General features: G+C 44.6%; 2 protein-coding genes, 1 long non-coding RNA gene and 1 pseudogene across 5 annotated transcripts; 3 read left to right on the forward strand and 1 right to left on the reverse strand.

Moving 5' to 3' along the window:
- Nucleotides 1-697: 697 nt before the first annotated feature.
- allc (allantoicase) lies at nucleotides 698-5544 on the reverse strand. Of its 3 annotated transcripts, XM_071467343.1 has the most exons (11): nucleotides 5344-5542; nucleotides 3505-3555; nucleotides 3089-3176; nucleotides 2680-2799; nucleotides 2329-2408; nucleotides 2084-2216; nucleotides 1858-2013; nucleotides 1653-1726; nucleotides 1274-1382; nucleotides 1073-1191; nucleotides 698-998 (listed from the first exon to the last, which is right to left on the reverse strand). In XM_071467343.1, the coding sequence occupies exons 1-11, from the start codon at nucleotides 5431-5433 to the stop codon at nucleotides 819-821; spliced, it is 1200 nt and encodes a 399-aa protein (XP_071323444.1). In that variant the 5' UTR covers nucleotides 5434-5542; the 3' UTR covers nucleotides 698-818. The 3 variants fall into 3 exon arrangements, with proteins under 3 accessions (XP_071323444.1, XP_071323445.1, XP_071323447.1); XM_071467344.1 differs by lacking the exon at nucleotides 1073-1191 and having other exon boundaries at nucleotides 5344-5544; XM_071467346.1 differs by lacking the exon at nucleotides 1073-1191 and having other exon boundaries at nucleotides 864-998; nucleotides 1192-1382; nucleotides 5344-5544.
- Nucleotides 5545-7254: 1710 nt separating this feature from the next.
- On the forward strand, nucleotides 7255-26591 carry LOC139612097 (NACHT, LRR and PYD domains-containing protein 3-like). The gene is given in 13 exon segments (XM_071467300.1): nucleotides 7255-7360; nucleotides 8782-8963; nucleotides 9979-10262; nucleotides 13284-15084; nucleotides 15191-15364; nucleotides 18564-18737; nucleotides 20003-20176; nucleotides 21442-21615; nucleotides 21737-21901; nucleotides 21993-22166; nucleotides 23954-24127; nucleotides 24823-24869; nucleotides 25114-26591. Coding segments are annotated over 12 exon segments (3963 nt in total). The 5' UTR covers nucleotides 7255-7360; nucleotides 8782-8880; the 3' UTR covers nucleotides 25653-26591.
- LOC139612121 (general transcription factor II-I repeat domain-containing protein 2A-like) lies at nucleotides 15360-18551 on the forward strand (annotated as a pseudogene).
- On the forward strand, nucleotides 22176-23932 carry LOC139612130 (uncharacterized). The gene is made up of 2 exons (XR_011686443.1): nucleotides 22176-22878; nucleotides 23488-23932. It is a non-coding gene; the product is annotated as an uncharacterized lncRNA (long non-coding RNA).
- Nucleotides 26592-26999: the final 408 nt, after the last annotated feature.

Consider the following 26999-nt stretch of genomic DNA (forward strand, 5'->3'; position numbering starts at 1 on the left):
CATTTATCAAATCAATGCTATTTTCCATTATTTTACATTTAGTTTTCATTTCTTGCATTTTACAAACAGAAGAGTCAAAACTTGTGAAATGGCTTCTCTGGACTCTGTTTCCTCCTGTCGTTTGTTGACTTAATGTCCAGTTTCCCTCAGAGATCAAACACATATGATTAACAACCAGTCACCTCTGATACCACCTTAAATACCGCCCCTACAGCGGCAGGCGGCGCCACGGTTACTACAGTGGCTTGGTTTAAGAAAAGATGGTGATTTCGGTTAAAATAAGTACTTCCTCAACATTAGACGATCTTTGTTGTCATGGTTACAATAATAACAACAACGGTCATGGACAATAGAAACAACATAAACTGCTCCTGTCACATGGGAATCGAACACCGCTCTCCTGGGTCATATTCATCCATCCACCCCAACCTCCTCCTGACGTGGACTTTGTCGCTCTATAAACTACGTCACCGCACTTTTCCCTTTGCTCCTGTCATCATTACTACGACCACTAGATGTCGCCTAGCAAAAAAACCTGACTCTGGGTCATAGTAACCTGCTGACAGACGACCTGTGACCTCGTTTGTTAAGCTGGTTTGGTCCTCGCTGTGAAGCTACAGTATGTAACTCATGAATTTCCTGCTTCATTGTCTGACAGACAGATGCTGAAGGTGCTGAAGCATCAATGACATCACACTGTCACGTGACTTGTTTTATTTGTTCACTGTGGTGTTGAGTTCCTAAACTCATCACAATCATCATCAGACACAGATCTGTGTTTGTGGGTCAGTGACACAGGACAAGCTCGGAGGTGTCAATCACAGTTTGGACACTGGCGTCTGCCGATTGGTCGGAGCTGCAGCGATTGGTGTGGGTCGTCCCCACAGCCGCAGACGGCTGACTCCTCCGTCCGGGGCGATGATGAGACGAATGTGACTGACAGGTCGGGTCAGCGTCAGCTCCGCCTCGCTGTAGAGATGCCTGTGATGAGGACGAAGCTGCAGCGGAGAGAAGAGGATGGTAATGAGGAATCTGTGTTTGTAGCAAAGAAAGACAAGAGGTATGAATCCACCTTCTGAGGGGGGAGGAGGACCTGCCACTTCCCAGACCTCCACCTGGCCCTGATGCACTGAGCCTCCTCCTCAGGGATCAGAGTACACGCCTCCACCCTGCAGGAGTCCGGGAAGTTACCTGGATGGAAAAACATCAGGTCAAAGTTTCCTGTCAGTGATCGTCAGGGATTTTTCACAGAGCAGCTGAGATTTGTCTCCACCTTTGAAGTGGTTGGTGTCGATCTCGATGCTGCTGATCACTCCGACATGACCCAGACGGAACACCGCCCACTCCCAGCCAGGTACCTGCAGGATCCCCCGCTGGTCCACCTGCAAGACCAGCAGCAGGGAGGCAGTTAACAGGTGTGTTCACAGGGTCTGATCAGACACAGAAGGGAGGACGGTGGGAAGCCCACAGCCACACCCACAGCCACAGCCACACCCACAGTCACACCCACACCCACACCCACACCCACAGCCACAGCCACAGCCACACCCACAGTCACACCCACACCCACAGCCACACCCACAGCCACAGTCCTGAGCTCATTAGTTCATTAGGTTATCATGAGGTCCAGGTTTGGACCAGTGTCATTAAACCTTCAGGTCTTTGGGTCTGTCCAGTCTGCGAGCTGTTTCCCACCCGTCAGCCATGTTGGCAGCTCGACCGGGGCCTGCGAGCACATCACACATCACACATCACACCAGTGTCACCAAATATTATAAATATATGAGATTTACTTTACAATGACAACAGCAGTTAAGATGAAAAGCTAATGTGAAAATGAATTGAACTGATTCCAACCAATCATGTTGCGTGGATGCCCAAAGTGGGCGTCGCTGTAGCCAAGGCAGACTCCCCCATTGGTCAGAGCCACCAGGTCGACATCCTGGTGGGTGGAGACAGACGACCAGTCCCTCTGCCCGACGCCATACACCCGCAGCCTGGCTATCCCTCCATCTGATGGCACACACATATCCTGTACAACGCTAAAGCTATTACACATGTGTGTGTGTGTGTGTGTGTGTACCTGGGTACATGTTGAGGCGCAGGTGTGTGACTCGGTGCTTGAAGTCGACCTTGAAGTAGTTATGGCAGCAGTCTGAGTATCCGGGCTTCAGCTCCGACACACCCACCAGCTCAGGCCACGCCGCCGAACCCAGCTGTCAATCAGTCAACTCTATGTTACCATAGTGACCAGCTTGTTGTCAATAGTGCTATGGTTTCATCCCTTGCTCTGTGTTACCTTGGTGATCACACAAATGGCGGGGTTACCTTGGCAACAGCATCCAGCTGACTGTCAAAGGCGGCCATGCCAGTTCGGTCTCCTTCCAGGTTGAAGATGGGGGGTTTGTCTGGTGACGAACAGAAAGTAGTTAAGACTCTGGTTCCAGTGTTGTGGTTTATACAAGGAAACAGTTGTTGTTTGTGTTGCTTCTTCGAGCGTCAACAAACAAACAATAAACAACAAACGAGCAGAACTCGGTTCACTGCGTGTTCATGAAGACAAAGCCAGTGACAAATCAAATGAGTCTCGAATGAATCTCAGGCACAGCTTCACAGACGCCGTCCTCTGAAGGACGAGGCCCCTGAACCGGCTGATGAGTGTAAGAGAGCAGATGGTACCCAGACAGCCGGCCTGGATGGAGACGCAGGGCGAGTGGTTTCCAGTGAAGAAGGACGTGTCCACGTCGAAGCCGTAGATCCGCCCCGGTACTCCCAGCTGGATGATGCACCAGTCGTGACCTGAACACAGAGGAGGGAGAAGACCAACAAGCTCTTACTGTGCGTGTGTGTATGTGTGTGTGTCTGGGATTCAACAGCTGATTTTGCTGACTGACTCTCAGATACTGATCTCAGTCTGAGATCTGTGTCCGTCAGGCTACGTACAGCAAAGTTTGCAGCCTGAGGACGTTCGTCATAGACGACTGTTTTCTCCTTCCCATCAAGACCTCACTTATTTAAACGACACCTTCAGTCAAAACTTTTAGCGTGCTAATCACATGTTATAAATGTTTGAATTTCAGAAACTAACCAGGACTTCTCTTCCTCCTCGTCTCCCATCCGTCCATCCACTTTCCAAACTCAGTGAAGGCAGAGGCGACGAACTGCGGCGGCTCTCTCTGTACGGACGTTTCAGACAAAGTATAAATCTGGGGACTGATGGATTAATCCGCTGCTGAAAATAGTTCCAAATGCACAATTTCCTGCTGTTTGTTTGTTAAGAACTAGTAAAGAGCAGTTTGAGGAAATAACTGAGCCTGTTTTAAAAAATGTGTGTTTGTAATATTCAAAGATTTAGATGTTCAGCAGAAACCAGTGGGTTTAACATGAAGCTTAATCTTTAAGGTGAAATAACTGTAAATCATGAGAGACTCAGCGCTGTTGATCACATGTGCTGCTGGTTAAAAGGTTTGTCTTGACCTGAACGTGTGGATCAGATCTTTGTACCTTCAGCAGGTTGGCAGCAGGAGCGAACCACTCGTCTGTAGCAAAAATAACCTGAAAGAGAAAACAGTGTCACTTTATCTCTCAGGCAGAATAAAAAACTAGGGCTAATTTTTCTTAATCACAATTAATCGCTCAATGAACAAAATTGTATTATTTTTGTATTTCAGAGCTGTTTTCTCTTGCTTGACAACACAGAACCATCACTCTGTCTGAGCTAGAAGCTAACGTTAGCATATCTGATGTGTAATTATGAAGATGTCTGATCATTTATTTATCCGTAGACGAGTTCTGTGTAAGTTATATTTTTATCAGAATCAGAATCAGAATCAGAATCAGTTTTATTGCCAAGTATGTTTTCACATACAAGGAATTTTTTCTGGTGATTGGTGCAATTGATCAGCAACAGTGGGGCTCTCTAGCCTTGTTGATGAGGCTAATAGCAGATGGGAAGAAGCTATTTTTGTGGCGAGAGGTTTTGGTCCTGAAGGACCGCAGCCTCCTGCCAGAGGGGAGTGTCACAAAGAGTTTGTGTCCAGGGTGGGAGGAGTCAGCTACAATCTTCCCTGCACACCTCAGAGTCCTTGAGGCGTACAGGTCCTGGAGGGACGGAAGATTGCAGCCAATCACCTTCTCTGCAGAGTGGATGATACGCTGCAGTCTGTTATTGTCCCTCTCCGTGGCAGCAGCGTACCAGATGGTGATGGAGGAGGTGAGGATGGACTCAATGATGGAGGTGTAGAAGTTCACCATCATAGTCCTTATTTTCCAGCTCATTCGATCTTCACCAATGATTCAGGTGTTGGACTTAAACACTTCAGGTCTCCGACACGCCCCTTTATGCAGACTGGAACCGCCCCCTTTTGCTCCCATAGACATGACTTCTCATGAAGTATGTTGCTCCTCCATGTAAAATCTTTGCAGGAAGTGTCTGTGGCAGCTTGACAACAAGTAAGGGTGCCTCAAAGGGTCAAAATAGTAGCAGCCAAAGATTCTAGAACACAGCGCTGTAGAATCTTTGGTAACAGCAGCAGTGACGGTGGAAGATAAAGAATCTTTGGCAGCACAAGATTAACAGGATTTAAAAAATAACATGTTTTGCTCTATCCTTAATCTCGACGTGATTAATGTGTTAACACTGACAGCTCTAATAAAAACTGTTAATTATCAACTGAACATAAGGACAATACAGAAAAGGCTTTAAAGTTAAAGCTGCACTAATCAATCATTTAAAGGAACAGTTCAACATTTTGGGATAAATATTTATTCACTTTCTAAACAAGAGTATGAGTATAAACAGGAAAATTAAAAGACAGAATCTGTCACAGTGACTGTTACACTTTTGTATATTGATTATGGAGTATTAATATTACTGATGCATTCATGTTTAATCAGCATTTGAGTTTTTGTATAGAACTGCAACTTATGATTATTTTCATTATGGATCAATCTGCAGTCCAAACTTCAACATGACTAAAAACACATTGAAATGAAGATTAGCTCATAAAAAGTTGTGTTTTTTTAAATCAATGTAACAACAATAACAATAACAATAACAGAGATGCCAGAGTTGAATTGATTATTGATGATTGGTCACGTGAAGGGGAACTCTGCTGCGTCTGCCTGATTGTGTTCGTGTTACATCAACACAAATCATCTCCGTCTCATTTCCAGGTCACATGTGTCATTCTCACATCTGGATTAAACATCTGTGGTTCTGTTGGAGGTTGCTACTGTTCCCTTCTTAATACATGTGAGTGTATTTAGTTGATGGATGTTGTGTATTTGAGTGTTTCTGCTCCGATGTCACAGTGACAGCATGAAAACCTCACAGAGACTCACCCTCCCCCCGACCGTCTCACAGGCCACATCATTAAACTGCAGGAAGTCCGGCTCTGCTGCCGCCATCACCGCGGCTCTCCTCTCCGCCATTCTGAGGTTTTACTGAAGTGTGAACAGAGACGTTTAAACAGCTGCTCGTTCTGCTGAAGCCTGAAGAAACAGTCAGACAGCTTCTGTCCCGCAGGACAAAGGTCATCGGCTGCTCAGTCACAGACCCCAGGCTGTTTATTTAGGTGGGGGGGGGGGGGGGGGGGGGGGGGGGGGGAGACGACTGTGGACACTGGATTTAATGAGAGAAGAGATGTGAGGTGGTCTGAAGCTTCAGCAGCTTTATAAATGAATAACATGAAGTGACTGTTTTTGACTGTGAGGAGGTCCGACCCTCGACACAGAGAACAGTGATGAGCACAGTGTCTGTCATGTGTGGTGAAGCGTAGAGCTCTATGATCCACAGGGTTTCACTGCTGCAGTGTTGATGGGGCAGCAGGACATTACAGGATATCTCCACAGTCAAGGACGGACATGAAGGTGGGCTGAACTATAGTTTTACAGCTTGAAGAAAACACACATCCTTTAATTCCATACAGGGAACCCAGTTTGATTTGGGCTTTTTGAATCAAGTGATGAATATGAATCTTGACAGATGATCTAGTGTCGAGCCAAAGTCCTGGTATTTGTATGAGTCAGTGAGAGTGATGGGAATGCCATCAACTTTATCGACACAAACAGGAAACTGACTCTGCACTCAGCAGATGTTGAGACACAACTGGACACACAGCTGTTACTGCACCAGTCATATGAGGACAGATATAACACTATATATGTAGATTTCATCATTACTATGACTGACTAACCTCTACTACCAACTATAATCACTACTGCTAACTAACTACCAGAAGCTTGTTCTGAGATGGAAACCAGGATGGCTGTCCTGCTCTGTCTCTGTGGTTTGTCTTGATCTCTGTAATCCTGTCTGGAGTTTTGATCCACAGCTGCTCACTGAACTAAGCTGCTTTTGATCTGAGGGTTTTCCTGAACACACTCAAACTTCTGTGGTGTAGTGACTGTACTCTCCCAGTTAGTCGAGCAGCACAGAGAGATGTTACTTCAACAGCAGGAAAACTTTACAGGCTTTGTTCAGATCGTGGATGGAACCAAGAAAAGACTGAAGGTGTCATTAAAGAGCTCAAGACCAGCTTTGACTTCACCCAAGAGAAGTTTGAAGAGTTTGAAGAGTCGAGAAAGGGAAACAGGGAGATGGAAACAAAGATGAATTCATTTGACAACAACACCTTGAACTCTGAGCAGAAAGTTTACAAAGTTGGACGACATTGAAAATCAGAGCAGGACGACAAACCTCTAACTGATGGGAGGAGAGGTATGGACTGAATCAGTGGTGAAGGTCTGAAAATGCTGTAAAGCAACGTGAGCGTGCACAGAGAGTAGGCCAGTACCAGGAGGGGGGCAAGACTGGGAAACTGCTGTCAAACCTCTTTGATTCATGGGGATCCAAATACAGAGATAAAGAGATTAGCACTAACTGAAATAAAGAAGGGAGAAAGAAGCAATGAAACTATAGACACATACACATATATGCTCTCATATGCAATTGCATGGATATAAACATATATATACACATAAGTAAAGCAGAAGAAAGAAAAGGAGACGTGGTGGTGAGAACATTTGGTTTCAATATTTTTGTCTTCAGTTGTGACAGGAAGTGACATATTTAGCAGCATCACTGCACATCCTGTCTTTTCTCCCTGAATCAGGTGTAATTTCTCCTTTAACGTTCAGGACTTATTTTTTAAGCTCTATGAAGAATTCCTCTCTGATATTTCTGTCTTTGTGACAGTGAGTCAGGAAGTTACACAGTGACAGCTCTCTCTCTGTCTCTCTCTCTCTCTCTCTCTCTCTCTCTCTCTCTCTCTCTCTCTCTCTCTCTCAGTCGGCTCTCTGTTTTTTACTTCCTCTCTCTCCCGTCGTGCTGCAGGTCTTTTCTTCATGTGAAGTTTTGGTAAGTGACAGTTTTCAGTGTGAATGAGTCTCAGCTGTTCTCTGATCTCAGCCTCAGTTTGATGTTTGACTGTAAAAATCAGAGTTTGCAGAAGAGCTCAGCTCTGTGCTAACATGTGGCTAACAGTGTTAACACTGTTAGCCACATGTTAATTGGGGGGGGGCTGAGGGACTGTTAGTAAATGACTGATCACATCAAGCATTACTGAGCTAATATGTTATGAAAATGTTTTCATGGTGAGAACGGACCTTTCTGTAAAGGAAGAGTTAAAACAGGAAGTGTCACCACTTCCTGTTTCCGTATGGCTCCTCTCCATCTGGGCAGGTTCACACTTTCTCTGCTCTGTTTGCTTCAGTGTTTTTACTGTTTATGTTCAGTTACTTTCAGGTTCAGGATTTCCCTCTGAAATGTGTAGAAGTAGAAGTATAAAGTACCATCAAATGGAAAAACTCAAGTAAAGAAGAAGAACGCTAAAACAGTCCTGAGCTACTTTAGTAAAAATACTCAGTTACTTTCCACCACTTGGACATGTTGGTTTTTCCTGTCAGAGCTGAATCCATGTGTTTGAGATAAACATCAATCAGCTGATTTGTCCTGACGCTCAGTTGTTGCAGCAGCGAAACAGAATCAGAATAAAAACACAGAGCACGTGAACACACCACACAAATACAAAATAGAAACCAGGAAAAGAACAAGTTGAATCAGTTTGAAGCTGAGTTCAGTCCAGAATCAGACTACCAGACGATGGACTCAGACTCTGGGTCCTGAATCGGTCTCTGTGCTCATGGCAGCTTTTCTACAGACTCGAGTCGAGAGAAGGCCGAGGGGATCAAACAGGGAGAGAGTGCAGGTCATGTTGGACACACCTGGTCAAAACATGTTCACACTTGATGTTTTTCATCTTAAATGAAGTCCCTGATCCTTCTGAAGGACTTGAAGAGGTCTGGAGTCAGATCCAGCTCAAAGTGCTGCAGTGTGATCCAACAGTCCTGCAGTAAATCCTCCTTCATGAAGTCTCTCATGCTCAGTTTGTGTCCACACTCATTCAGAGCTGTGGATTCAGCTTCGGGCTCATTGTGGAGCCTGTAGTTTGTTCTACTGAGAGCTGTCTCTAATATTTAGTCCACCACATTTCTATTATGAGGGGAGAGTGAATATGAGAAAGAGCTGATCCACAGACCAGCAGGACTCTGGTCCAGAGAGCAGCTTCTGTCTGTCTCCTCCTGCTGAGACTCAAAGTCTCATCTCCACATCCACACAGTCGCTTCTAAACCACGTCTGCTGATTCATCACGAGTTTCTGTGGCGTCTCTGATATTTGTGGACTTTGACAGTGAAGTGACGATGAAGTGACGGCAGCCTCACATCAGACGACTGATGAAGGAGAAACAGCAGCTTCTTCTCTCTGTGTTTCCTCCACAGCTGAAGCTACAACGTCTCTGTGACTGATGTGAATTCAGCAGCTGAGCATCGTCCAAGGGAACCAGAGAGAGCAGCTGTCCAGCAGGTGGGGGCTCTGCTATGGATCAGGACAGAGAGGAGGGAGCCCCTCCCTCTAAAACCACTCTGTGTGGGGACCATGAGAGCCAGACCAGAGCTCAGAGGTGAGATGAGGATCTCTAACTGTCTATGACTCTTCTCCATGTCGGAGCTCAGCACTCAGATCACTGCTCCATCATTATTCACACTCACTAACCCTAACCAACGTATTATAGGAGGCATGTCTGTGAAAACATCTTTTACTAAAAGAAGATAAGGCCCAGAGTGAGTCCCACACTGTTGAAGAACATGTCTAATATGAGCTGTCAACTCTTCATGAATCATCTATTAAATACAAGTGTTTTCACTTCTTCACTTTTACCTGAGGAAAACCATCTGTGGTTGAAAGGCTGGATCAGTCATGTCTGTCGTTCTTCCTGTGCTCTCTACTTTTCTGTCTTCATCAGGCTGCATGAATGAAGAGGAGTTGATACAGTGATTAAGAGGCACAGAGTTTAGCTCCAACATTAACAGTTCAGCAGAGAGTCGTGGAAGCAGACAGCCATGAGGCAGTAATTTTAGTTGAAGTGTAATTTTGATCAACCAGGGTCTGTAGTAATAAAGTCCCTTAGTCTCAACTGGACAAAGGTTCAAATGTGGTCTGACTTCTGATTAACAGCATGAGATGAATCAGGTAGATGTATGGTACTGTGTGAAAGTCAGTGTCGAAGCGTCATCAGAAGCTCTGAGGCAGGTTTTAGGTTTGAGTCCTGGTTTCTCTTCAGTACAGTCGAGCTGATTCTGAGACTTTTGGTTCATACAAGCTCAGATCACTGCATCAGAAAAGGCCTCCTACCTACTTTAAAGGTATGTTTCTGTGTTGTTGGATTGTAAATCAGGTCATACTTGTGAATTTCTGCACATGATATTTGTTCTTTGTCTCCTTCTATTCAAGCTGTCTGTAGTTAGAGAAGCAGGAATCCTGCTAATCTATTGTTTACTGGAACAAATGAATCAGTTTCAACTGCTGATTAAGCTTTAAACTGCTCTGCTTCAACAATGTTCTCTGGTTCTAATCCAGAAAATGAACTGTTCTTTTTCACAGTACATATTTTTTTCATACCTTTGGGATCTTGGCAGGGAAAAGATGATGACACTTTCAGAGGTCCTCTTGAAGACTTTGGAGGATTTGGGAGAGGAGGACTATAAAAGATTCAAGTGGTACCTGCAGCAGAAAGGGGTCCTGGAAGGCCTCCCAGCAATCCCAAAGAGTCGTCTGGAGAAGGCAGACAGGGAGGACACAGTGGATCTGATGGTCCAGACCTACTGTATAAACACTATTAAAGTCACTAGAGTAGTTTTGGAGAAGATAAATCAGAATGATCTAGTGGAAAATCTCAAAGGCCCCATCTCAGAACCCACAGGTAAGTCATGGAAACACAATTACGTTTACATTGACTCATGTGTCAGACTGTTTCCTCCGCAGAGACTCTCAGTGAGTTGGATCGGTGAAGCTTCAGGTCAGTAGAGACCTTGGTGTCAGGACTCAGTTCTACATCTGTTTAATCAGTGAAGGAGATCAGGTGAAGAAGTGAACTGAGAGTCAGAGTCAGAGCTGGTTAGACATGTTAGGGTCTTAGAGGAGTGAGGAGAGGAGGAGCTCTCTGAAGAAAGAGAGGGATGCTTCTGCTCCTGCTCTGAAAGACTTCAGGAGCTGGTTTCACCATCAGGGAACCACAGACCAGAACAGTCTGGACTGAGACTGTCTGTGTGCAGGGATGGTAATGACAGACCACATTCATTAGAGGAACACAGTGGAGGAGAAGGAGCATCAGGCTGAATGACTGAGTTCAGACCCAGAAGTCTCTCTGAAGGCAGCATCAGAGACTGGATCTGGTTCAGGGTCAGGGTGAAGGAGCACCTAGGGAGGTAGGATTCAAACCAAGAAAGGCCTTTGCCCAAGGTGCTCATGTTGGAGAGTACAGTTAGCGGGATGTGGTGGTTCACTGTACCAAAGGCTGCTGAAAGGTAAAGCAGGATAAGAACCGATGACTGACCTTCAGCTCTGGTTGCCTTTAGGATCAAGGAGATTGTTCCATGATAGGAATTCAGAGACCTGCTTAAAACCTGTCCTTTCTATACCCTTAGATAAGATGGAAGTAGTGAGACAGGTTGATAGTTCTGCAGTTGAGTAGGGTCAAGTGAGGGCTTTTGCAGTTGCCTGAGCCAGTCTGAATGCACTTTGTTGTATAGACTAAACATGGGACGTTATAGAGATATCAAAGAGTGATGAGTCAAAACAAGGTGAACTTGTTTAAATTCAGTTTAAAGACAGTTCTCCCTTTTCTAATAGGCTTCTTTAGTTGAGACAGATGGGTGGGGAGTCACAGGTATTTCATCTCTGTCAGGTCATTTGCAGCTTCAGAGTCTTTAAGGTCACATGGGTGTCTCTATTCCACCTGGATGTCCTGTGAGAGTCTCATGAGTAACGATGTGAATGTGTCTTCTTACTTCAGCGTTTGATGGTCAAACGGCATCTTAAATCTGAGCAGGAGGCTTATGTGTCATCATTTTTATTTGATAACTTCAAAACAGACAATACATGCAACATCAATAAGCTCTGGGAACTGACCTTGGCTGAAGAGGCAGGAGGATGTTAACAGGTCATTGGCTGACTTACCTTTACCAGGGTGACTGATGTCTGGGCACCTTGTAGATTTGCGTCCAGCATGTTGAAAAGTGTCCATGACGTCCTGCAATTTGTAATATTTTATACAGTGAAAGTTATGTACTGAGACCAAACCAGGGGTAGCATAGTTGTCCAGGTGTTTTAGGAGAGCTAATGTTAGCGAGCTAGCTTACTGGACGTCTCCTCATTCCTTCTATACATCCTAAATAAGGTCATGATTCAGTGCTGATGATCATTAATGAGACGAGTGTGATTTTTAATATGTCTGAACTGGGGCGATCTAATATTGTTAAATGATTCTCCCATAAAACCTTCCCTCTATATAGATGCCAGGACAAGTTTTCATGATTCATATTTAATATTAATAACAATAATCATCATCATCATCATAATTATCATTTTCAGGGCACACAAGGACACTTTACAAAGTGAATAAAACATTCAGAAGCATAACCAAGATAAAACAATATATGAATTTATGACAATAAAATAAATATGTTTATACATACATGCGCATACACATACATATACAAATACATATACATGCACATGTACATATATATATACTTATACACATATTCACACACATATACTCACATCTCACATCACCTCAGGAAGAACAAGCACTGCTGTGCTTTCTTCACCTGTGATAATCATTCAAGGAGGTGATGTTGGTTTTCTTCAGGACTGGCACAATGAAGGCTGATTTCAGGCACTGTGGGACTGATGCCAGAGACAGAGACAGGTTGAAGATGTCTGTGAAGACTCTGGCAAGTTGTTGAGCACAGTCTCTTAGAACCCGACCTGGGATGCCATCCGGGCCTGCAGCTTTGTGTGGGTAAACTCTTCTCAGTGTGCGCTGTACCTCACGTGTGCTGAGTGTCAGAAGCTGTTCCTCCTCTGTGACTGGGATTGTGGCCCTTGTCGCTCTTCCTCTGTTGTCAAACTGAGCGAAGAAGTTGTTGAGTTCGTCGGCGAGTGAGACATCAGAGTGAAGGGGGGCAGGGGAACCCTTGTAGTCTGTAAGAGCGTTGATGCCTTGCCACATACTCCTGGTGTCATTGCTAGTGAAATGGTGCTCTACACGTTGTCTGTAGGAGTCTTTGGCCTTTTTTACGCCTTTCTTTAGGTTTTGTCTGGCAACACTGAATGCTGTGGTGTCACCGGATTTAAAGACATTATTGCAGGCTTTCAGTAAGTTTTTTTTTTTTAAATAAACGCATGGAGTAGAGTCTCTGCAGCAGATTGGGAAAGAGAGGGATGGAGTCTGGAGCTGTTTTTCAGATGGAACAAGGCTATTTTGTTGATGTTTTTTAATGTGCTTGTCAAAACAGAGGGTGGAGTCCAGAGTTACATCAATATTACTTACTTCAGCAACTGAGGACGTGATGAATCCAGGAATGGTCAAATGGAGATGGGGAGTTTTGTGGAGTATGGCTGGGAAAGCAATGAGTATAGCTTCAGATATATCCTGGTTGAGCTTGAGGTAGTTGTAGGTCAACCAAGCATTGATGTCACTGAAGCAGGCTGTCAGGTTGTGGGCTTGGTGTGGATATAGATTTGCATGTCATCAGCATAGCAGTGGAAATGGAGACATTGTTGATGAATTATGTGTCTGAGAGGTAGAATTTAAATGATGAATAATAATGACCCAAGGATTGAACCCTGGGGAACACCATGGGAGAGGGGGGTTGTGGGGGATGTGTGGTTTCTTTGGTAACCTCACATTTATGTCATTGGTTCTTTATTCATTCAGAGATTCTCACTGACTGTCAATATAAACTCAAGTCTAACCTGAAGAAGAAGTTCCAGTGTGTGTTTGAGGGGATCTCTAAAGCAGGAAACCCAACCCTTCTGAATCAGATCTACACAGAGCTCTACATCACAGAGGGAGGGGCTGGAGAGGTCAATGATGAACATGAGGTCAGACAGATTGAAACAGCTTCCTGGAAACCAGACAGACCAGAAACAAGCATCAGACAAGAAGACATCTTTAAAGCCTCACCTGGAAGAGATGGACCAATCAGAAGAGTGATGACAAAGGGAGTGGCTGGCATTGGGAAAACAGTCTTAACACAGAAGTTCACTCTGGACTGGGCTGAAGACAAAGCCAACCAGGACATACAGTTCACATTTCCCTTCACTTTCAGAGAGCTGAATGTGCTGAAAGAGAAAAAGTTCAGCTTGGTGGAACTTGTTCATCACTTCTTCACTCAAACCAAAGAAGCAGGAATCTGCAGGTTTGATCAGTTCCAGGTTGTGTTCATCTTTGACGGTCTGGATGAGTGTCGACCTCCTCTGGACTTCCACAACACTGAGATCCTGACTGATGTGACAGAGTCCACCTCAGTGCACGTGCTGCTGACAAACCTCATCAGGGGGAAACTGCTTCCCTCTGCTCGCCTCTGGATAACCACACGACCTGCAGCAGCCAATCAGATCCCTCCTGAGTGTGTTGACATGGTGACAGAGGTCAGAGGGTTCACTGACCCACAGAAGGAGGAGTACTTCAGGAAGAGGTTCAGAGATGAGGAGCAGGCCAGCAGGATCATCTCCCACATCAAGACGTCACGAAACCTCCACATCATGTGCCACATCCCAGTCTTCTGCTGGATCACTGCTACAGTCCTGGAGGATGTGTTGAAGACCAGATGAAGAGGAGAGCTGCCCAAGACCCTGACTGAGATGTACATCCACTTCCTGGTGGTTCAGTCCAAACTGAAGAAGGTCAAGTATGATGGAGGAGCTGAGACAGATCCACACTGGAGTCCAGAGACCAGGAAGATGATCAAGTCTCTGGGAAAACTGGCTTTTGAGCAGCTGCAGAAAGGAAACCTGATCTTCTATGAATCAGACCTGACAGAGTGTGGCATCGATATCAGAGCAGCCTCAGTGTACTCAGGAGTGTTCACACAGGTCTTTAAAGAGGAGAGAGGCCTGTACCAGGACAAGGTGTTCTGCTTCGTCCATCTGAGTGTTCAGGAGTTTCTGGCTGCTCTTCATGTCCACATGACCTTCAACAGCTCTGGAGTCAATCTGCTGTCAGAAAATAAATTAACATTTCAGCTATTTAAAGTCTTTAGAAAAAAATCTAAACCAACACTTTTCTACCAGAGAGCTGTGGACGAGGCCTTACAGAGTCCAAATGGACACCTGGACTTGTTCCTCCGCTTCCTCCTGGGTCTTTCACTGCAGACCAATCAGACTCTCCTACGAGGCCTGATGTCACAGACAGGAAGTAGCTCGGAGACCAATCAGAAAACAGTCCAGTACATCAAGAAGAAGATCAATGAGAATCTGTCTGCAGAGAGAAGCATCAACCTGTTCCACTGTCTGAATGAACTGAATGATGGTTTTCTAGTGGACCAGATCCAACAGTACCTGGGATCAGGACGTCTCTCCACAGATAAACTGTCTCCTGCTCAATGGTCAGCTCTGGTCTTCATCTTACTGTCATCAGAAGAAGATCTGGACGTGTTTGACCTGAAGAAATACTCTGCTTCAGAGGAGGCTCTTCTGAGGCTGCTGCCAGTGGTCAAAGCTTCAAATAAAGCTCTGTAGGTGGATGAACAAGACCATTTAACAACTATGTGAAACTTGTTTGATATTTTACTGACTTACTTAGAACTAGAACATGTTCTTCATCACTAATTCTTCTTTCAGAGTGAGTGGCTGTAACCTCTCAGAGAGAAACTGTGAAGCTCTGTCCTCAGTCCTCAGCTCCCAGTCCTCTAATCTGAGAGACCTGGACCTGAGTAACAACAACCTGAAGGATTCAGGAGTGAAGCTGCTGTCTGCTGGACTGGAGAGTCCACACTGTACACTGGAAGCTCTCAGGTCAGGATCCTTTTTTTGAACAGTCAAGTTAAATATTGAGGCTTTTAATTCATGTTTCTGGTCTTGCCTTAAATGAGGCAATTACATTGAACTGAAGAGGTCTGCAGACTCAGGTGATGTCACCAGTGTAGTGTTTTGGTTCAAAACAGAGAAACTTGATATTTTCATATAATCACAGATTGAACCCAGTTCCTCAGGTGTGTTCATCTGGACTCAAACACCTGTGTGGTCTAAAGAGAATAATCCCCACAATTAATGAAATAAACCACAGGTGAGAGTTGAACCATCATTAACTAATAAAGGAAGAGCTTCAGGAGAAACTGAACAGAAACATAAGGAGACAACAGGAACAACACACACACACAAACACACACACATGTGTGTTTGCTGCTTCACTGCTGCTGCAGCTATATCTGTCATGGAATCTGCAAGCTCCTCTAATGTTGGATTTCTTTTCATTATAAATTAGTTTGTGATTCACTTTTCAGAGAAAACTGAAAACTGCACTATCTCCGCATGCAGCTGCTGAAATGCTTAAAAAAATATATTTATATTTTTCATTTCTGTCATATTCAGATCAGTTTTATTTGAACTGAAACACTGAAATACTGAACAGAAACACGAGGAGACAACGGGAACAAACTACTTCACCGCTACTGCAGCTATATCTGTCCTAGAATCTGCAGGCTTCTCTAATGTTGGATTTACTTTCATTATAAATTAGTTTGTGATTCACTTTTGACAGGAAACATCTCTAAAACTCCACTGTCTCCACATGCAGCTGCTGAAATGCTTAAAAAATAGATTCATATTTTTTTCATGTCTGTCATATTCAGATCAGTTTTGTTTGTATCGCACCAGTTCACAGCAGAGGTTATCTCAGGGCATGTTTCTAATAGAGGAGGTCCAGACCTTCTCTTTATAGCATCATTTACACAGACCTGGGCATTTTACGGCCCGCGGGCCACATCCGGCCCCCTGACCCTTCCTGTGCGGCCCGTGTCCGGTCACTCACAAATGAGAACTGTAATGAAAATGAGTTCCGGCCCTGCACGCTGTGCTGCTTTTATTTGGAAAGTGTGACTTTTATTTCTGTACGGACACATGCACAGGTGGACACTCACCGACAGACCCTCAGAATCTCAGCTCCTGGCAAAAAAGTAAGATTGATACTGGATACCACATTTTTAACGAGGCATGGACTGCAACACATTTACAGAAGTCAGAGGAAGAGCTGTGTGCTTAGTTTGTGGTGCACAGGTCTCTGTGTTCAGGGACCACAATTAAAAACATGCATAAAAATACAGGAAGTTGCCTGATCAAGAGCAGGTCAGGGAGCCAGAGGCTTTGATGCTAAACTGCAAAACCAACAAGGATTCTTCACGAAACTTCTCGCATCCAGGGAGCAGCTGCCAAGGCAAGTGACGTCATATCCCACCAAATCACTAGAGACAGTGAACCGTTTTCTGATGGAAAGTTTATTAAAGAGTGCTCGGTGGACTGTGCAGTGCTAATATGTCCGGGTAAAAAGGTGGCTGTTGAGAAGGTTCCCCTCTCCCGACGCCCTAGAACCAGAAGGATTGAGGACATGGCGGGAAATCTGGAACTTCAGCTGCAGCACGAAGCATCAACTCTGACTTTTTTCCTCGGCTCTGGATGAGAGCTGCGATGTTCGTGACACCGCTCAGCTGCTCATCTTTGTATGTGGGATAACAGGGGACTTCAAAAATGGAGGAAATGGCAGCCATGCAGTCAGTGAAAGGGACGACGACGGGGAGTGATTTGTTCCTGGAGGTGAGGGCATGTTTGGACAAGTTGGGACTCAAATGGGACAAGCTGGCAGGTGTGACAATGGATGGTTGTCCAAATCTAACGGGGAAAATGTTTTGAAGAGAATGTAGGATAAAGGGACAGAAATGGACCCTGAACAGAAAGTGGTATTCTTGCATTATTTTCTACATCAGGAAGTGGTGTGTAAGTCAGTGCTAAAAGTTAACCATGTTGTTGATGTTGCAACTACAGTAGTTAACTTCATCAGGGAAGAGCTTTGAATCACAGACAGTTTGTTGCACTTCTGGAGGAAAATGAGACCGAACATCGTGACATAGGCTACCACACAGCTGTCAGGTGGCTCTGCCTGGGCAACATGCTAAAAAAAGTCTGGGACCTGAGGGAAGAGATTCCAGCCTTCTGTGTGGAGAAAGGAAATGACATTCCACAGCTGTCAGATGCTTGCTGGATTGCAGACCTTGGTTTTGCTGTTGATGTGACTGCACTAATGAATGAACTAAATGTCAAACTGCAGTCCAGGGGCCTTTTTGTGCAGGCACTGGACAGCTTGGTGAAGGCTTTTATGAGAAAGTTGCAGCTTCTCTCAAGCCAACTAAATGACAAAATTCTCACGCACTTCCCAACACTGAAGGAAGCCACACCTTCTGCTGACCGCCTCCACAGGTTGTGGAAACAAATTATATCATTTACTGCTCTTTACGGTTGGAGAAAATTAATATTAAACACAGTTAAGTTCAGGTTATTGTTGGTTCGGCCCTCTAACACAGCTCAGGTTTCTCAGGTGGCCCTTTGGAAAAAACAATTGCCCACCCCTGATTTACACAGACCCAGGAATTCCCAGGAGGAGTGGGAGCTGAGCACTGAGGACAGGTAAAGACACTGATGGAGCAGGTAAAGACACTGATGGAGCAGGTAAAATCTTTCTGGATGTTGTGATGGTCCACCAGCAGACCAGGATTTGAATCGGTCGTCTTCAGTCCAGTCCTCCTGTGATCTGGTCTCATTTCCATCTTTCTCTGAGGCCTTTTTAGATGAAAATGTGGTTTCTTCAGTGGAGGAAACTCTGGAAGGTCGCTTTCACCTGAACCCTGCACACTGCACAGTGCCATCTCACCTGTGGGCGGAGCCTGTGTGTTTATAGACGAGGGAAAGGCCAGCAGTTAAACAGAGAGGGACTCACATGCACTAACATGCACACGCTGCCAGACCAGCTGCCAAAACAAAGAACAGGCAAACTCAGATTACAACACACACTGAGGGAATGTGACTGTTCTCTGCACATGATGCAATTACTCCACTACATCTTTACATAGAAAATAGTTGTTTGCTGCTGTGTTATTGTTCAAAATCTTGAATGTAATTTTTAAAATATTGAGTATTCGACTGTTTTTCTGTATTTCCTCTTCAGACTGAGTGACTGTAACCTCTCACAGGGAAGCTGTGGAGCTCTGTCCTCAGTCCTCAGCTCCCAGTCCTCTAGTCTGAGAGACCTGGACCTGAGTAACAACAACCTACAGGATTCAGGAGTGAAGCTGCTGTCTGCTGGACTGGAGAGTCCACACTGTACACTGGAAGCTCTCAGGTCATGATCCTCTTTTTTTTGAAAAGTCAAGTTAAATATTGAGGCTTTTAATTCATGTGTCTGGTCTTGCATTAAATGAGGCAGTTACATTGAACTGAAGAGGTCTGCAGACTCAGGTGATGTCACCAGTGTTGTGTTTTGGTTCAGAACAGAGAAACTTGATATTTTCATATAAACACAGATTGATCACAGTTCCTCAGGTGTGTTCATCTGGACTCAAACACCTGTGTGGTCTAAAGAGAATAATCCCCACAACTAATGAAATAAACCACAGGTGAGAGTTGAACCATCATTAACTAATAAAGGAAGAGCTTCAGGAGAAACTGAACAGAAACATAAGGAGACAACAGGAACAACACACACACACACACACACGTGTGTGTGTGTTTGCTGCTTCACTGCTGCTGCAGCTATATCTGTCATGGAATCTGCAAGCTACTCTAATGTTGGATTTCTTTTCATTATAAATTAGTTTGTGATTCACTTTTCAGAGAAAACTGAAAACTGCACTATCTCCGCATGCAGCTGCTGAAATGCTTAAAAAAATATATTTATATTTTTCATTTCTGTCATATTCAGATCAGTTTTATTTGTATCACACCAGTTCACAGCAGAAGTTATCTCAAGGCACGTTTCAAATAGAGGAGGTCCAGACCTTCTCTTTATAGTATAATTCACACAGACCCAAGAATTTCCAGGAGGAGTGGGAGCTGAGCACTGAGAACAGGTAAAGACACTGATGGAGCAGGTAAAGACACTGATGGAGCAGGTAAAATCTTTCTGGATGTTGTGATGGTCCACCAGCAGACCAGGATTTGAACCGGTCGTCCTCAGTCCAGTCCTCCTGTGATCTGGTCTCATCTCCATCTTTCTCTGAGGCCTTTTTAGATGAAAATGTGGTTTCTTCAGTGGAGGAAACTCTGGAAGGTTGCTTTCACCTGAACCCTGCACACTGCACAGTGCCGTCTCACCTGTGGGCGGAGCCTGTGTGTTTATAGACGAGGGAAAGGCCAGCAGTTAAACAGAGAGGGACTCACATGCACTAACATGCACACGCTGCCAGACCAGCTGCCAAAACAAAGAACAGGCAAACTCAGATTACAACACACACTGAGGGAATGTGACTGTTCTCTGCACATGATGCAATTACTCCACTACATCTTTACATAGAAAATAGTTGTTTGCTGCTGTGTTATTGTTCAAAATCTTGAATGTAATTTTTAAAATATTGAGTATTCGACTGTTTTTCTGTATTTCCTCTTCAGACTGAGTGACTGTAACCTCTCACAGGGAAGCTGTGGAGCTCTGTCCTCAGTCCTCAGCTCCCAGTCCTCTAGTCTGAGAGACCTGGACCTGAGTAACAACAACCTACAGGATTCAGGAGTGAAGCTGCTGTCTGCTGGACTGGAGAGTCCACACTGTACACTGGAAGCTCTCAGGTCATGATCCTCTTTTTTTTGAAAAGTCAAGTTAAATATTGAGGCTTTTAATTCATGTGTCTGGTCTTGCATTAAATGAGGCAGTTACATTGAACTGAAGAGGTCTGCAGACTCAGGTGATGTCACCAGTGTTGTGTTTTGGTTCAGAACAGAGAAACTTGATATTTTCATATAAACACAGATTGATCACAGTTCCTCAGGTGTGTTCATCTGGACTCAAACACCTGTGTGGTCTAAAGAGAATAATCCCCACAACTAATGAAATAAACCACAGGTGAGAGTTGAACCATCATTAACTAATAAAGGAAGAGCTTCAGGAGAAACTGAACAGAAACATAAGGAGACAACAGGAACAACACACACACACACACACACGTGTGTGTGTGTTTGCTGCTTCACTGCTGCTGCAGCTATATCTGTCATGGAATCTGCAAGCTACTCTAATGTTGGATTTCTTTTCATTATAAATTAGTTTGTGATTCACTTTTCAGAGAAAACTGAAAACTGCACTATCTCCGCATGCAGCTGCTGAAATGCTTAAAAAAATATATTTATATTTTTCATTTCTGTCATATTCAGATCAGTTTTATTTGTATCACACCAGTTCACAGCAGAAGTTATCTCAAGGCACGTTTCAAATAGAGGAGGTCCAGACCTTCTCTTTATAGTATAATTCACACAGACCCAAGAATTCCCAGGAGGAGTGGGAGCTGAGCACTGAGGACAGGTAAAGACACTGATGGAGCAGGTAAAGACGCTGATGGAGCAGGTAAAATCTTTCTGGATGTTGTGATGGTCCACCAGCAGACCAGGATTTGAACTGGTCGTCCTCAGTCCAGTCCTCCTGTGATCTGGTCTCATCTCCATCTTTCTCTGAGGCCTTTTTAGATGAAAATGTGGTTTCTTCAGTGGAGGAAACTCTGGAAGGTTGCTTTCACCTGAACCCTGCACACTGCACAGTGCCATCTCACCTGTGAGCGGAGCCTGTGTGTTTATGGACGAGGGAAAGGCCAGCAGTTAAACAGAGAGGGACTCACATGCACTAACATGCACACGCTGCCAGACCAGCTGCCAAAACAAAGAACAGGCAAACTCAGATTACAACACACACTGAGGGAGTGTGACTGTTCTCTGCGCATGATGCAATTACTCCACTACATCTTTACATAGAAAATAGTTGTTTGCTGCTGTGTTATTGTTCAAAATCTTGAATGTAATTTTTAAAATATTGAGTATTCGACTGTCTTTCTGTATTTCCTCTTCAGACTGAGTGACTGTAACCTCTCACAGGGAAGCTGTGGAGCTCTGTCCTCAGTCCTCAGCTCCCAGTCCTCTAGTCTGAGAGACCTGGACCTGAGTAACAACAACCTACAGGATTCAGGAGTGAAGCTGCTGTCTGCTGGACTGGAGAGTCCACACTGTACACTGGAAGCTCTCAGGTCAGGATACAGCTGATCTTTTAAATCCTGCTTTTCCCTCTTTAGGTTGTTGTTAGTGAAGATGTTTAACATTTTCCTGCTGACATGGTTTTTCTGAGTTGATCATATTTTCTAACTCCAGTCTGTCAGGATGTCTGATCACAGAGGAGGGTTGTGCTTCTCTGGCCTCAGCTCTGAGCTCCAACCCCTCCCATCTGAGAGAGCTGGACCTGAGCTACAATCATCCAGGAGACTCAGGAGTGAAGCTGCTGTCTGCTGGACTGGAGAGTCCACCGGAAGGTCTGAGGTTAGTGTTTAACATTTCTTGCATGATACAGGCCTGTATTTACTTGAAAAATGTCAGTTTGTGAATGTTTTTGTTTGGATTTCCTCTTCAGACTGAGTGGCTGTAACCTCTCAGAGAGAAGCTGTGAAGCTCTGTCCTCAGTCCTCAGCTCCCAGTCCTCTAGTCTGAGAGACCTGGATCTGAGTAACAACAACCTGCAGGATTCAGGAGTGAAGCTGCTGTCTGCTGGACTGGAGAGTCCACACTGTACACTGGAAGCTCTCAGGTCAGGATCCTTTTTTTGAACAGTCAAGTTAAACACTGAGGCTTTTAATTCATGTGTCTGGTCTTGCATTAAATGAGACAGTTACATTGAACTGAAGAGGTCTGCAGACTCAGGTGATGTCACCAGTGTAGTGTTTTGGTTCAGAACAGAGAAACTTGACAATTTCATATAAACACAGATTGATCACAGTTCCTCAGGTGTGTTCATCTGGACTCAAACACCTGTGTGGTCTAAAGAGAATAATCCCCACAACTAATGAAATAAACCACAGGTGAGAGTTGAACCATCATTAACTAATAAATGAAGAGCTTCAGGAGAAACTGAACAGAAACATAAGGAGACAACGGGAAACTCAGCAGACGAACCGACGAAGACTGAGGGAAAGACAGAGACTTAAAAACACAGAGGACACTGGTGAAACACATAAGGGCATCAGATCGCATCAGATTTCCCAGGATTTTAAACACAACATTTCAGACATGAACTCTGTTTGTCCTCCTCTCTCCTCTCTGCTTTTAACTGCCTCACATATTCACAACACTTTGTTCATCATCAGAGTAAAGACAGAACCTTTCACTCTGTACTAAAGACAGATATAATAATTCATACACTCACACACTTTGAATATTCTCTCGTCTTTCTACAGCTTCTCACTCTGTTCTGGTCATGTGATCATGGTCTTTATGTTTCACCTTGTTGAAGATGGTTTTTTGTGTTTCTACATGTGTTTCACTGTCTCATGTCATTTCATATGAAGTTCTTCATTCATGGGTCATGGTCCAGGGTCACCAGTGTTAGACTCAGTGAAGCAGCTTTGTGGTCCAGGTCCAGCACAGACGTCCAATCAAACACCACCTAGGTCAGATCAGGCAGGAGAGACTCTGAGGAGACCGGAGACTCAGACCTGCTGTCCAATGAGCACAGACCACAGTCAGAGTTTTCCTGTCAGCAACAGTCACATAGATTCAACCCTCCACAACAAATCAGCACTGAGGGGGGGCTGAGTGTCCCCACACATCATCAGCTGTGTGATCTGAACTAACGACACAGAAACTACAACAACTGTCTGAGAGGTCAGTTTTGGGTGTGAGCCACTGATCATTTGATCAACTGATCATAGAACATTGATCCCTGATCTACAGGTGAGGACAGAAGACCACTTTCAGTCAGAGACACTTGTGTCAAAGAGCATTTACATCAAATGTTAAGTCAGATTTGGTGAATACAGCTCTGCTGTGATGGAGCTTTCACTGAATCTGAGCAGTGATGATGACTCTGCTGAGAGAGCTGCCCCCCCCTGAACAAACACACATGAACTGAGTTCAGTCAACAACATGAGAAACCACAGAAGGAGGAGGTTTGGGGGGTGGAGGAGCTGCAGCAGCAAACAGTGCTGACATGAGTGTAATCAGCAGAAACAGTGACAGTGTCCATAGAGTTCAAATGTCCACACTGCACCCTGACATGAACATGACTGGATGCTGCTGCTGAATGAGCCAATGAATGTGGAGAATCCTAGAAACAGCTGATACCAGTCCACCAATAAGATCAGGAGTTCAGTTCTGAGTCTGAACTGACACAAAGCTTCATCAGAGTCAGAGACAGTTACAGTCTTGTTACAGTTGTGAACATCTGATGTTGATTTTAAACTGGACACTGACTTTAACATGGACCTGTGTGTGTGTGTGTGTGTGTGTGTGTGTGTGTGTGTGTGTGTGTGTGTGTGTGTGTATGTGTGTGTGTGTGTGTGTGTGTGTGTGTGTGTGTGTGTGTGTGTGTGTGTTCAGTCTGTCAGGCTGTCTGATCACAGAGGAGGGTTGTGCTTCTCTGGCCTCAGCTCTGAGCTCCAACCCCTCCCATCTGAGAGAGCTGGACCTGAGCTACAATCATCCAGGAGACTCAGGAGTGAAGCTGCTGTCTGCTGGACTGGAGGATCCAGACTGGAGACTGGAGTCTCTCAGGTATGGACAGACAACAAGACCTCAGTCTCTGAGCTCAGTCTCCTGTGAGTCGGCCTGAATCAGCAAACATGTGGATCCTCACAAGTCTTTGATCAAATGGAGACATCCCTTCATCAGAGAACCTCATCCTCACTTTGAGCCATGATAACAGTTTGGTCAAGTCAAGTCAGTTGACTTTCATTCATCAGCCTAAAATCCTCAACTTTCCTCAGAGGGCTTTACAATCTGTGCAGCAAACGGCCTCTCTATCATTAGAGCCTCTGTTTCAAACACAGAAATGACACTAAACACATTGAATCTGGTGTGAAACTGATCTGTGAACAGTCTGTAAACACTTCAGTTGTTCATGTGTAAATTCTGCTCAAACTTCATTTGAAGGGAAAACTTGCAGAGACCAATATTTCCCATTCTGTTGACTCATGTAGGAGGACATCAAGAAAAACACAGAGCAGATCAGTGGAGACTCTGATTTTCTGTTTCTACGTCACATGATCTTCTTCTTCTTCTTCTTCTTCTTCTTCTTCACATCTTTTCCTCACAGACTCCAGTGAAAGAAACAAGGAACCAGTTCAGACTGATGAGTTTCAGCCTGTTTCTGTGTCACACTGACAAACTGAGGAACACTGCTTCATGTTGAACAGCAGTTAGGACTCATGTTGGATAGAAAATCATTCTGACTGTGTTTCTTCCTCCAGGGTGGACCATGGTGGAGAGCACAGGTTGAAACCTGGTCTCAGGAAGTGTAAGTGTGGATTTAATGTGACTGATGATGAGCAAACAGCTGACTGTCAGTTTGTCTTTAAACACAATGTTGATAGTTGTGGTTTTTATTCATTCAAACATTTCTGATGACAGACGTCTGACAACATGTGTCACTGATAAACTTGACAGGAAATAACAACATATCAGTCAACAATCAATCAATGAACCATCAGATGAGTCAGATGATAAACTGCAGCTGTGCTGTGTCTTGTTCTCTCCATCAGATGCCTGTGAACTGGAACTGGACACAAACACAGTGAACACAAACCTGAAACTGTCTGACAACAACAGGAAGGTGACACTGGTGAGAGAGAATCAGTCGTATCCTGATCATCCAAACAGATTTGACTTCTGGCCTCAGCTGCTGTGTAGAACTGGTCTGACTGGTCGCTGTTACTGGGAGGTCGAGTGGAGAGGAAGGGTTTCTATATCAGTCAGTTACAGAGGAATCAGAAGGAAAGGAAACAGTATTGAGTGTGTGTTTGGATGGAATGATCAGTCCTGGAGTCTGATCTGCTGTGATGAAGATGGTGGTTACTCTGTCAGGCACAATGGCAGAGAAACATCCATCTTCTCCTCAGTCTCTGACAGAGTAGCAGTGTATGTGGACTGTCCTGCTGGCTCTCTGTCCTTCTACAGAGTCTCCTCTGACTCACTGATCCACCTCCACACATTCAACACCACATTCACTCAACCTCTGTATCCTGGGTTTGGGTTCAGGATCTGTACATTTGGTTCCTCAGTGTCTCTGTGTCCAGTGTAGGAGGGAGAGTCTCTGGAAGTGACGGCAGCTTCAGTCCTGTGGTTTAAATGTTGGTGGTGGACGAGGTTTCTCTTTGGTTTCCATGTGAATCACTGATTGTGTCTTTAATGAACTGTTTGTGTTCACACTGTGTTGACTCTGATTCTTCCTTGTGTAACATTTCTGGAGCAGTGTCTCGTAGCTTCTCATGTTTATCATTGTTGTTTAGTTCAGTCAAAGCTTTAGGAGTCAATGTGAACATGACTTCACCAAACGTCTTTATTTCATCTCTGTACAAGTTAAATCTATTTCAGAGTCAAAATGTATTTCTAAACACCACAGTGTTAACTCCACCTGAGTCCCGAGGTCACAGAGCTCGGCGGTCCCCTCCACAAAGTGGACCGACAGTCTCTGTTCATGAGCTGTGTGAAGACCATCAGCATGAAGAGTCTGAGCAGCAGAGGCTGAGGGGACAGAGCCCACAGTGGACCACCCTCTACAGACCCCCCCTGAAGAAGAGGACCAGTGTTCTCCAGTGGAGGATCCTCCACAGAGCTGTAGCCACCAACGCCTTCCAGTCTGTTCTGAGCCCCAGTGTTTAAATGAGAGTCCTTCCTGTGTCTGTCTGAGAATATTTGTCATGTTTTACTGAGTGCAGGAGACTCACCCCGTGTTTTAGCTTTTTAACTGGTGTTTTTAACCTTTTCAGTGTCTCGTTCTCTGCCCCTGTTTTTATTGGTGGAGTCAGACAAAACAAAAAGGACCAATCAAAGAACCGACTGTTAAACTTTCTAATAGCTGAAGCTAAATTAGCGATCGACCTGACTCACAGAGACAGACTGCAGGCGGAGCCTACACGTGACCTCGTGACCTTGTGGAGGTTCAACATTAAAGCCAGACTGAAGCTGGAGTTCAGCTTCCACAAGGTCATGAGGAATATCCAGGGTTTTAAAGAGCAGTGGGGGAGTGAGGAGGTTTTATGTCGAGTGACTGATCAGGGAGAAAGTTTGCTGCTTGTCTCAGCTGAGGGTCGACAACCTGACAGTTCATGTGATTATGTAAATTATGTCATAAAGTTCGTTTTAAAAGTCAAGAAATCTCTTTCTCTATTCCAGTTCAAGAGGCTTCACTGACATGACATCTGAATGTGTTGTACAGCACAGTTATTAAATGGAAGAGAGCATCGTATTGCAACCCTGTTTCCAAACAAGTTGGGACTCTGTGTAAAGTCAGAATGTGATGATGTGTAAATCATGTAAACTCATATTTAACTGAAAACAGAACAAAGACAACATGTCAAATGTTGAAACTGAGAAATTTTATAGTTTCATGAAAAATATTTGCTCAGTTTGAATTTGATGCAGCAGC

The sequence above is a fragment of the Trachinotus anak genome, unplaced genomic scaffold (assembly GCF_046630095.1).
Source record: "Trachinotus anak isolate AG129_WGS33_773 ecotype Australia unplaced genomic scaffold, CSIRO_AGI_Tana_v1 ptg000031l, whole genome shotgun sequence".
Classification (NCBI taxonomy): Eukaryota; Metazoa; Chordata; class Actinopteri; order Carangiformes; family Carangidae; genus Trachinotus; species Trachinotus anak.

Coding starts and splice junctions, on each gene's coding strand:
- allc (XM_071467343.1), bottom strand. CDS start 5,433: ATGGCGGAGAGGAGAGCCGCGGTGATGGCGGCAGCAGAGCCGGACTTC. Junction 3,177..3,504: donor CTGCTGCCAACCTGCTGAAG/GTACAAAGATCT, acceptor ACGTCCGTACAG/AGAGAGCCGCCGCAGTTCGT. Junction 1,192..1,273: donor CGACACCAACCACTTCAAAG/GTGGAGACAAAT, acceptor TTTTCCATCCAG/GTAACTTCCCGGACTCCTGC.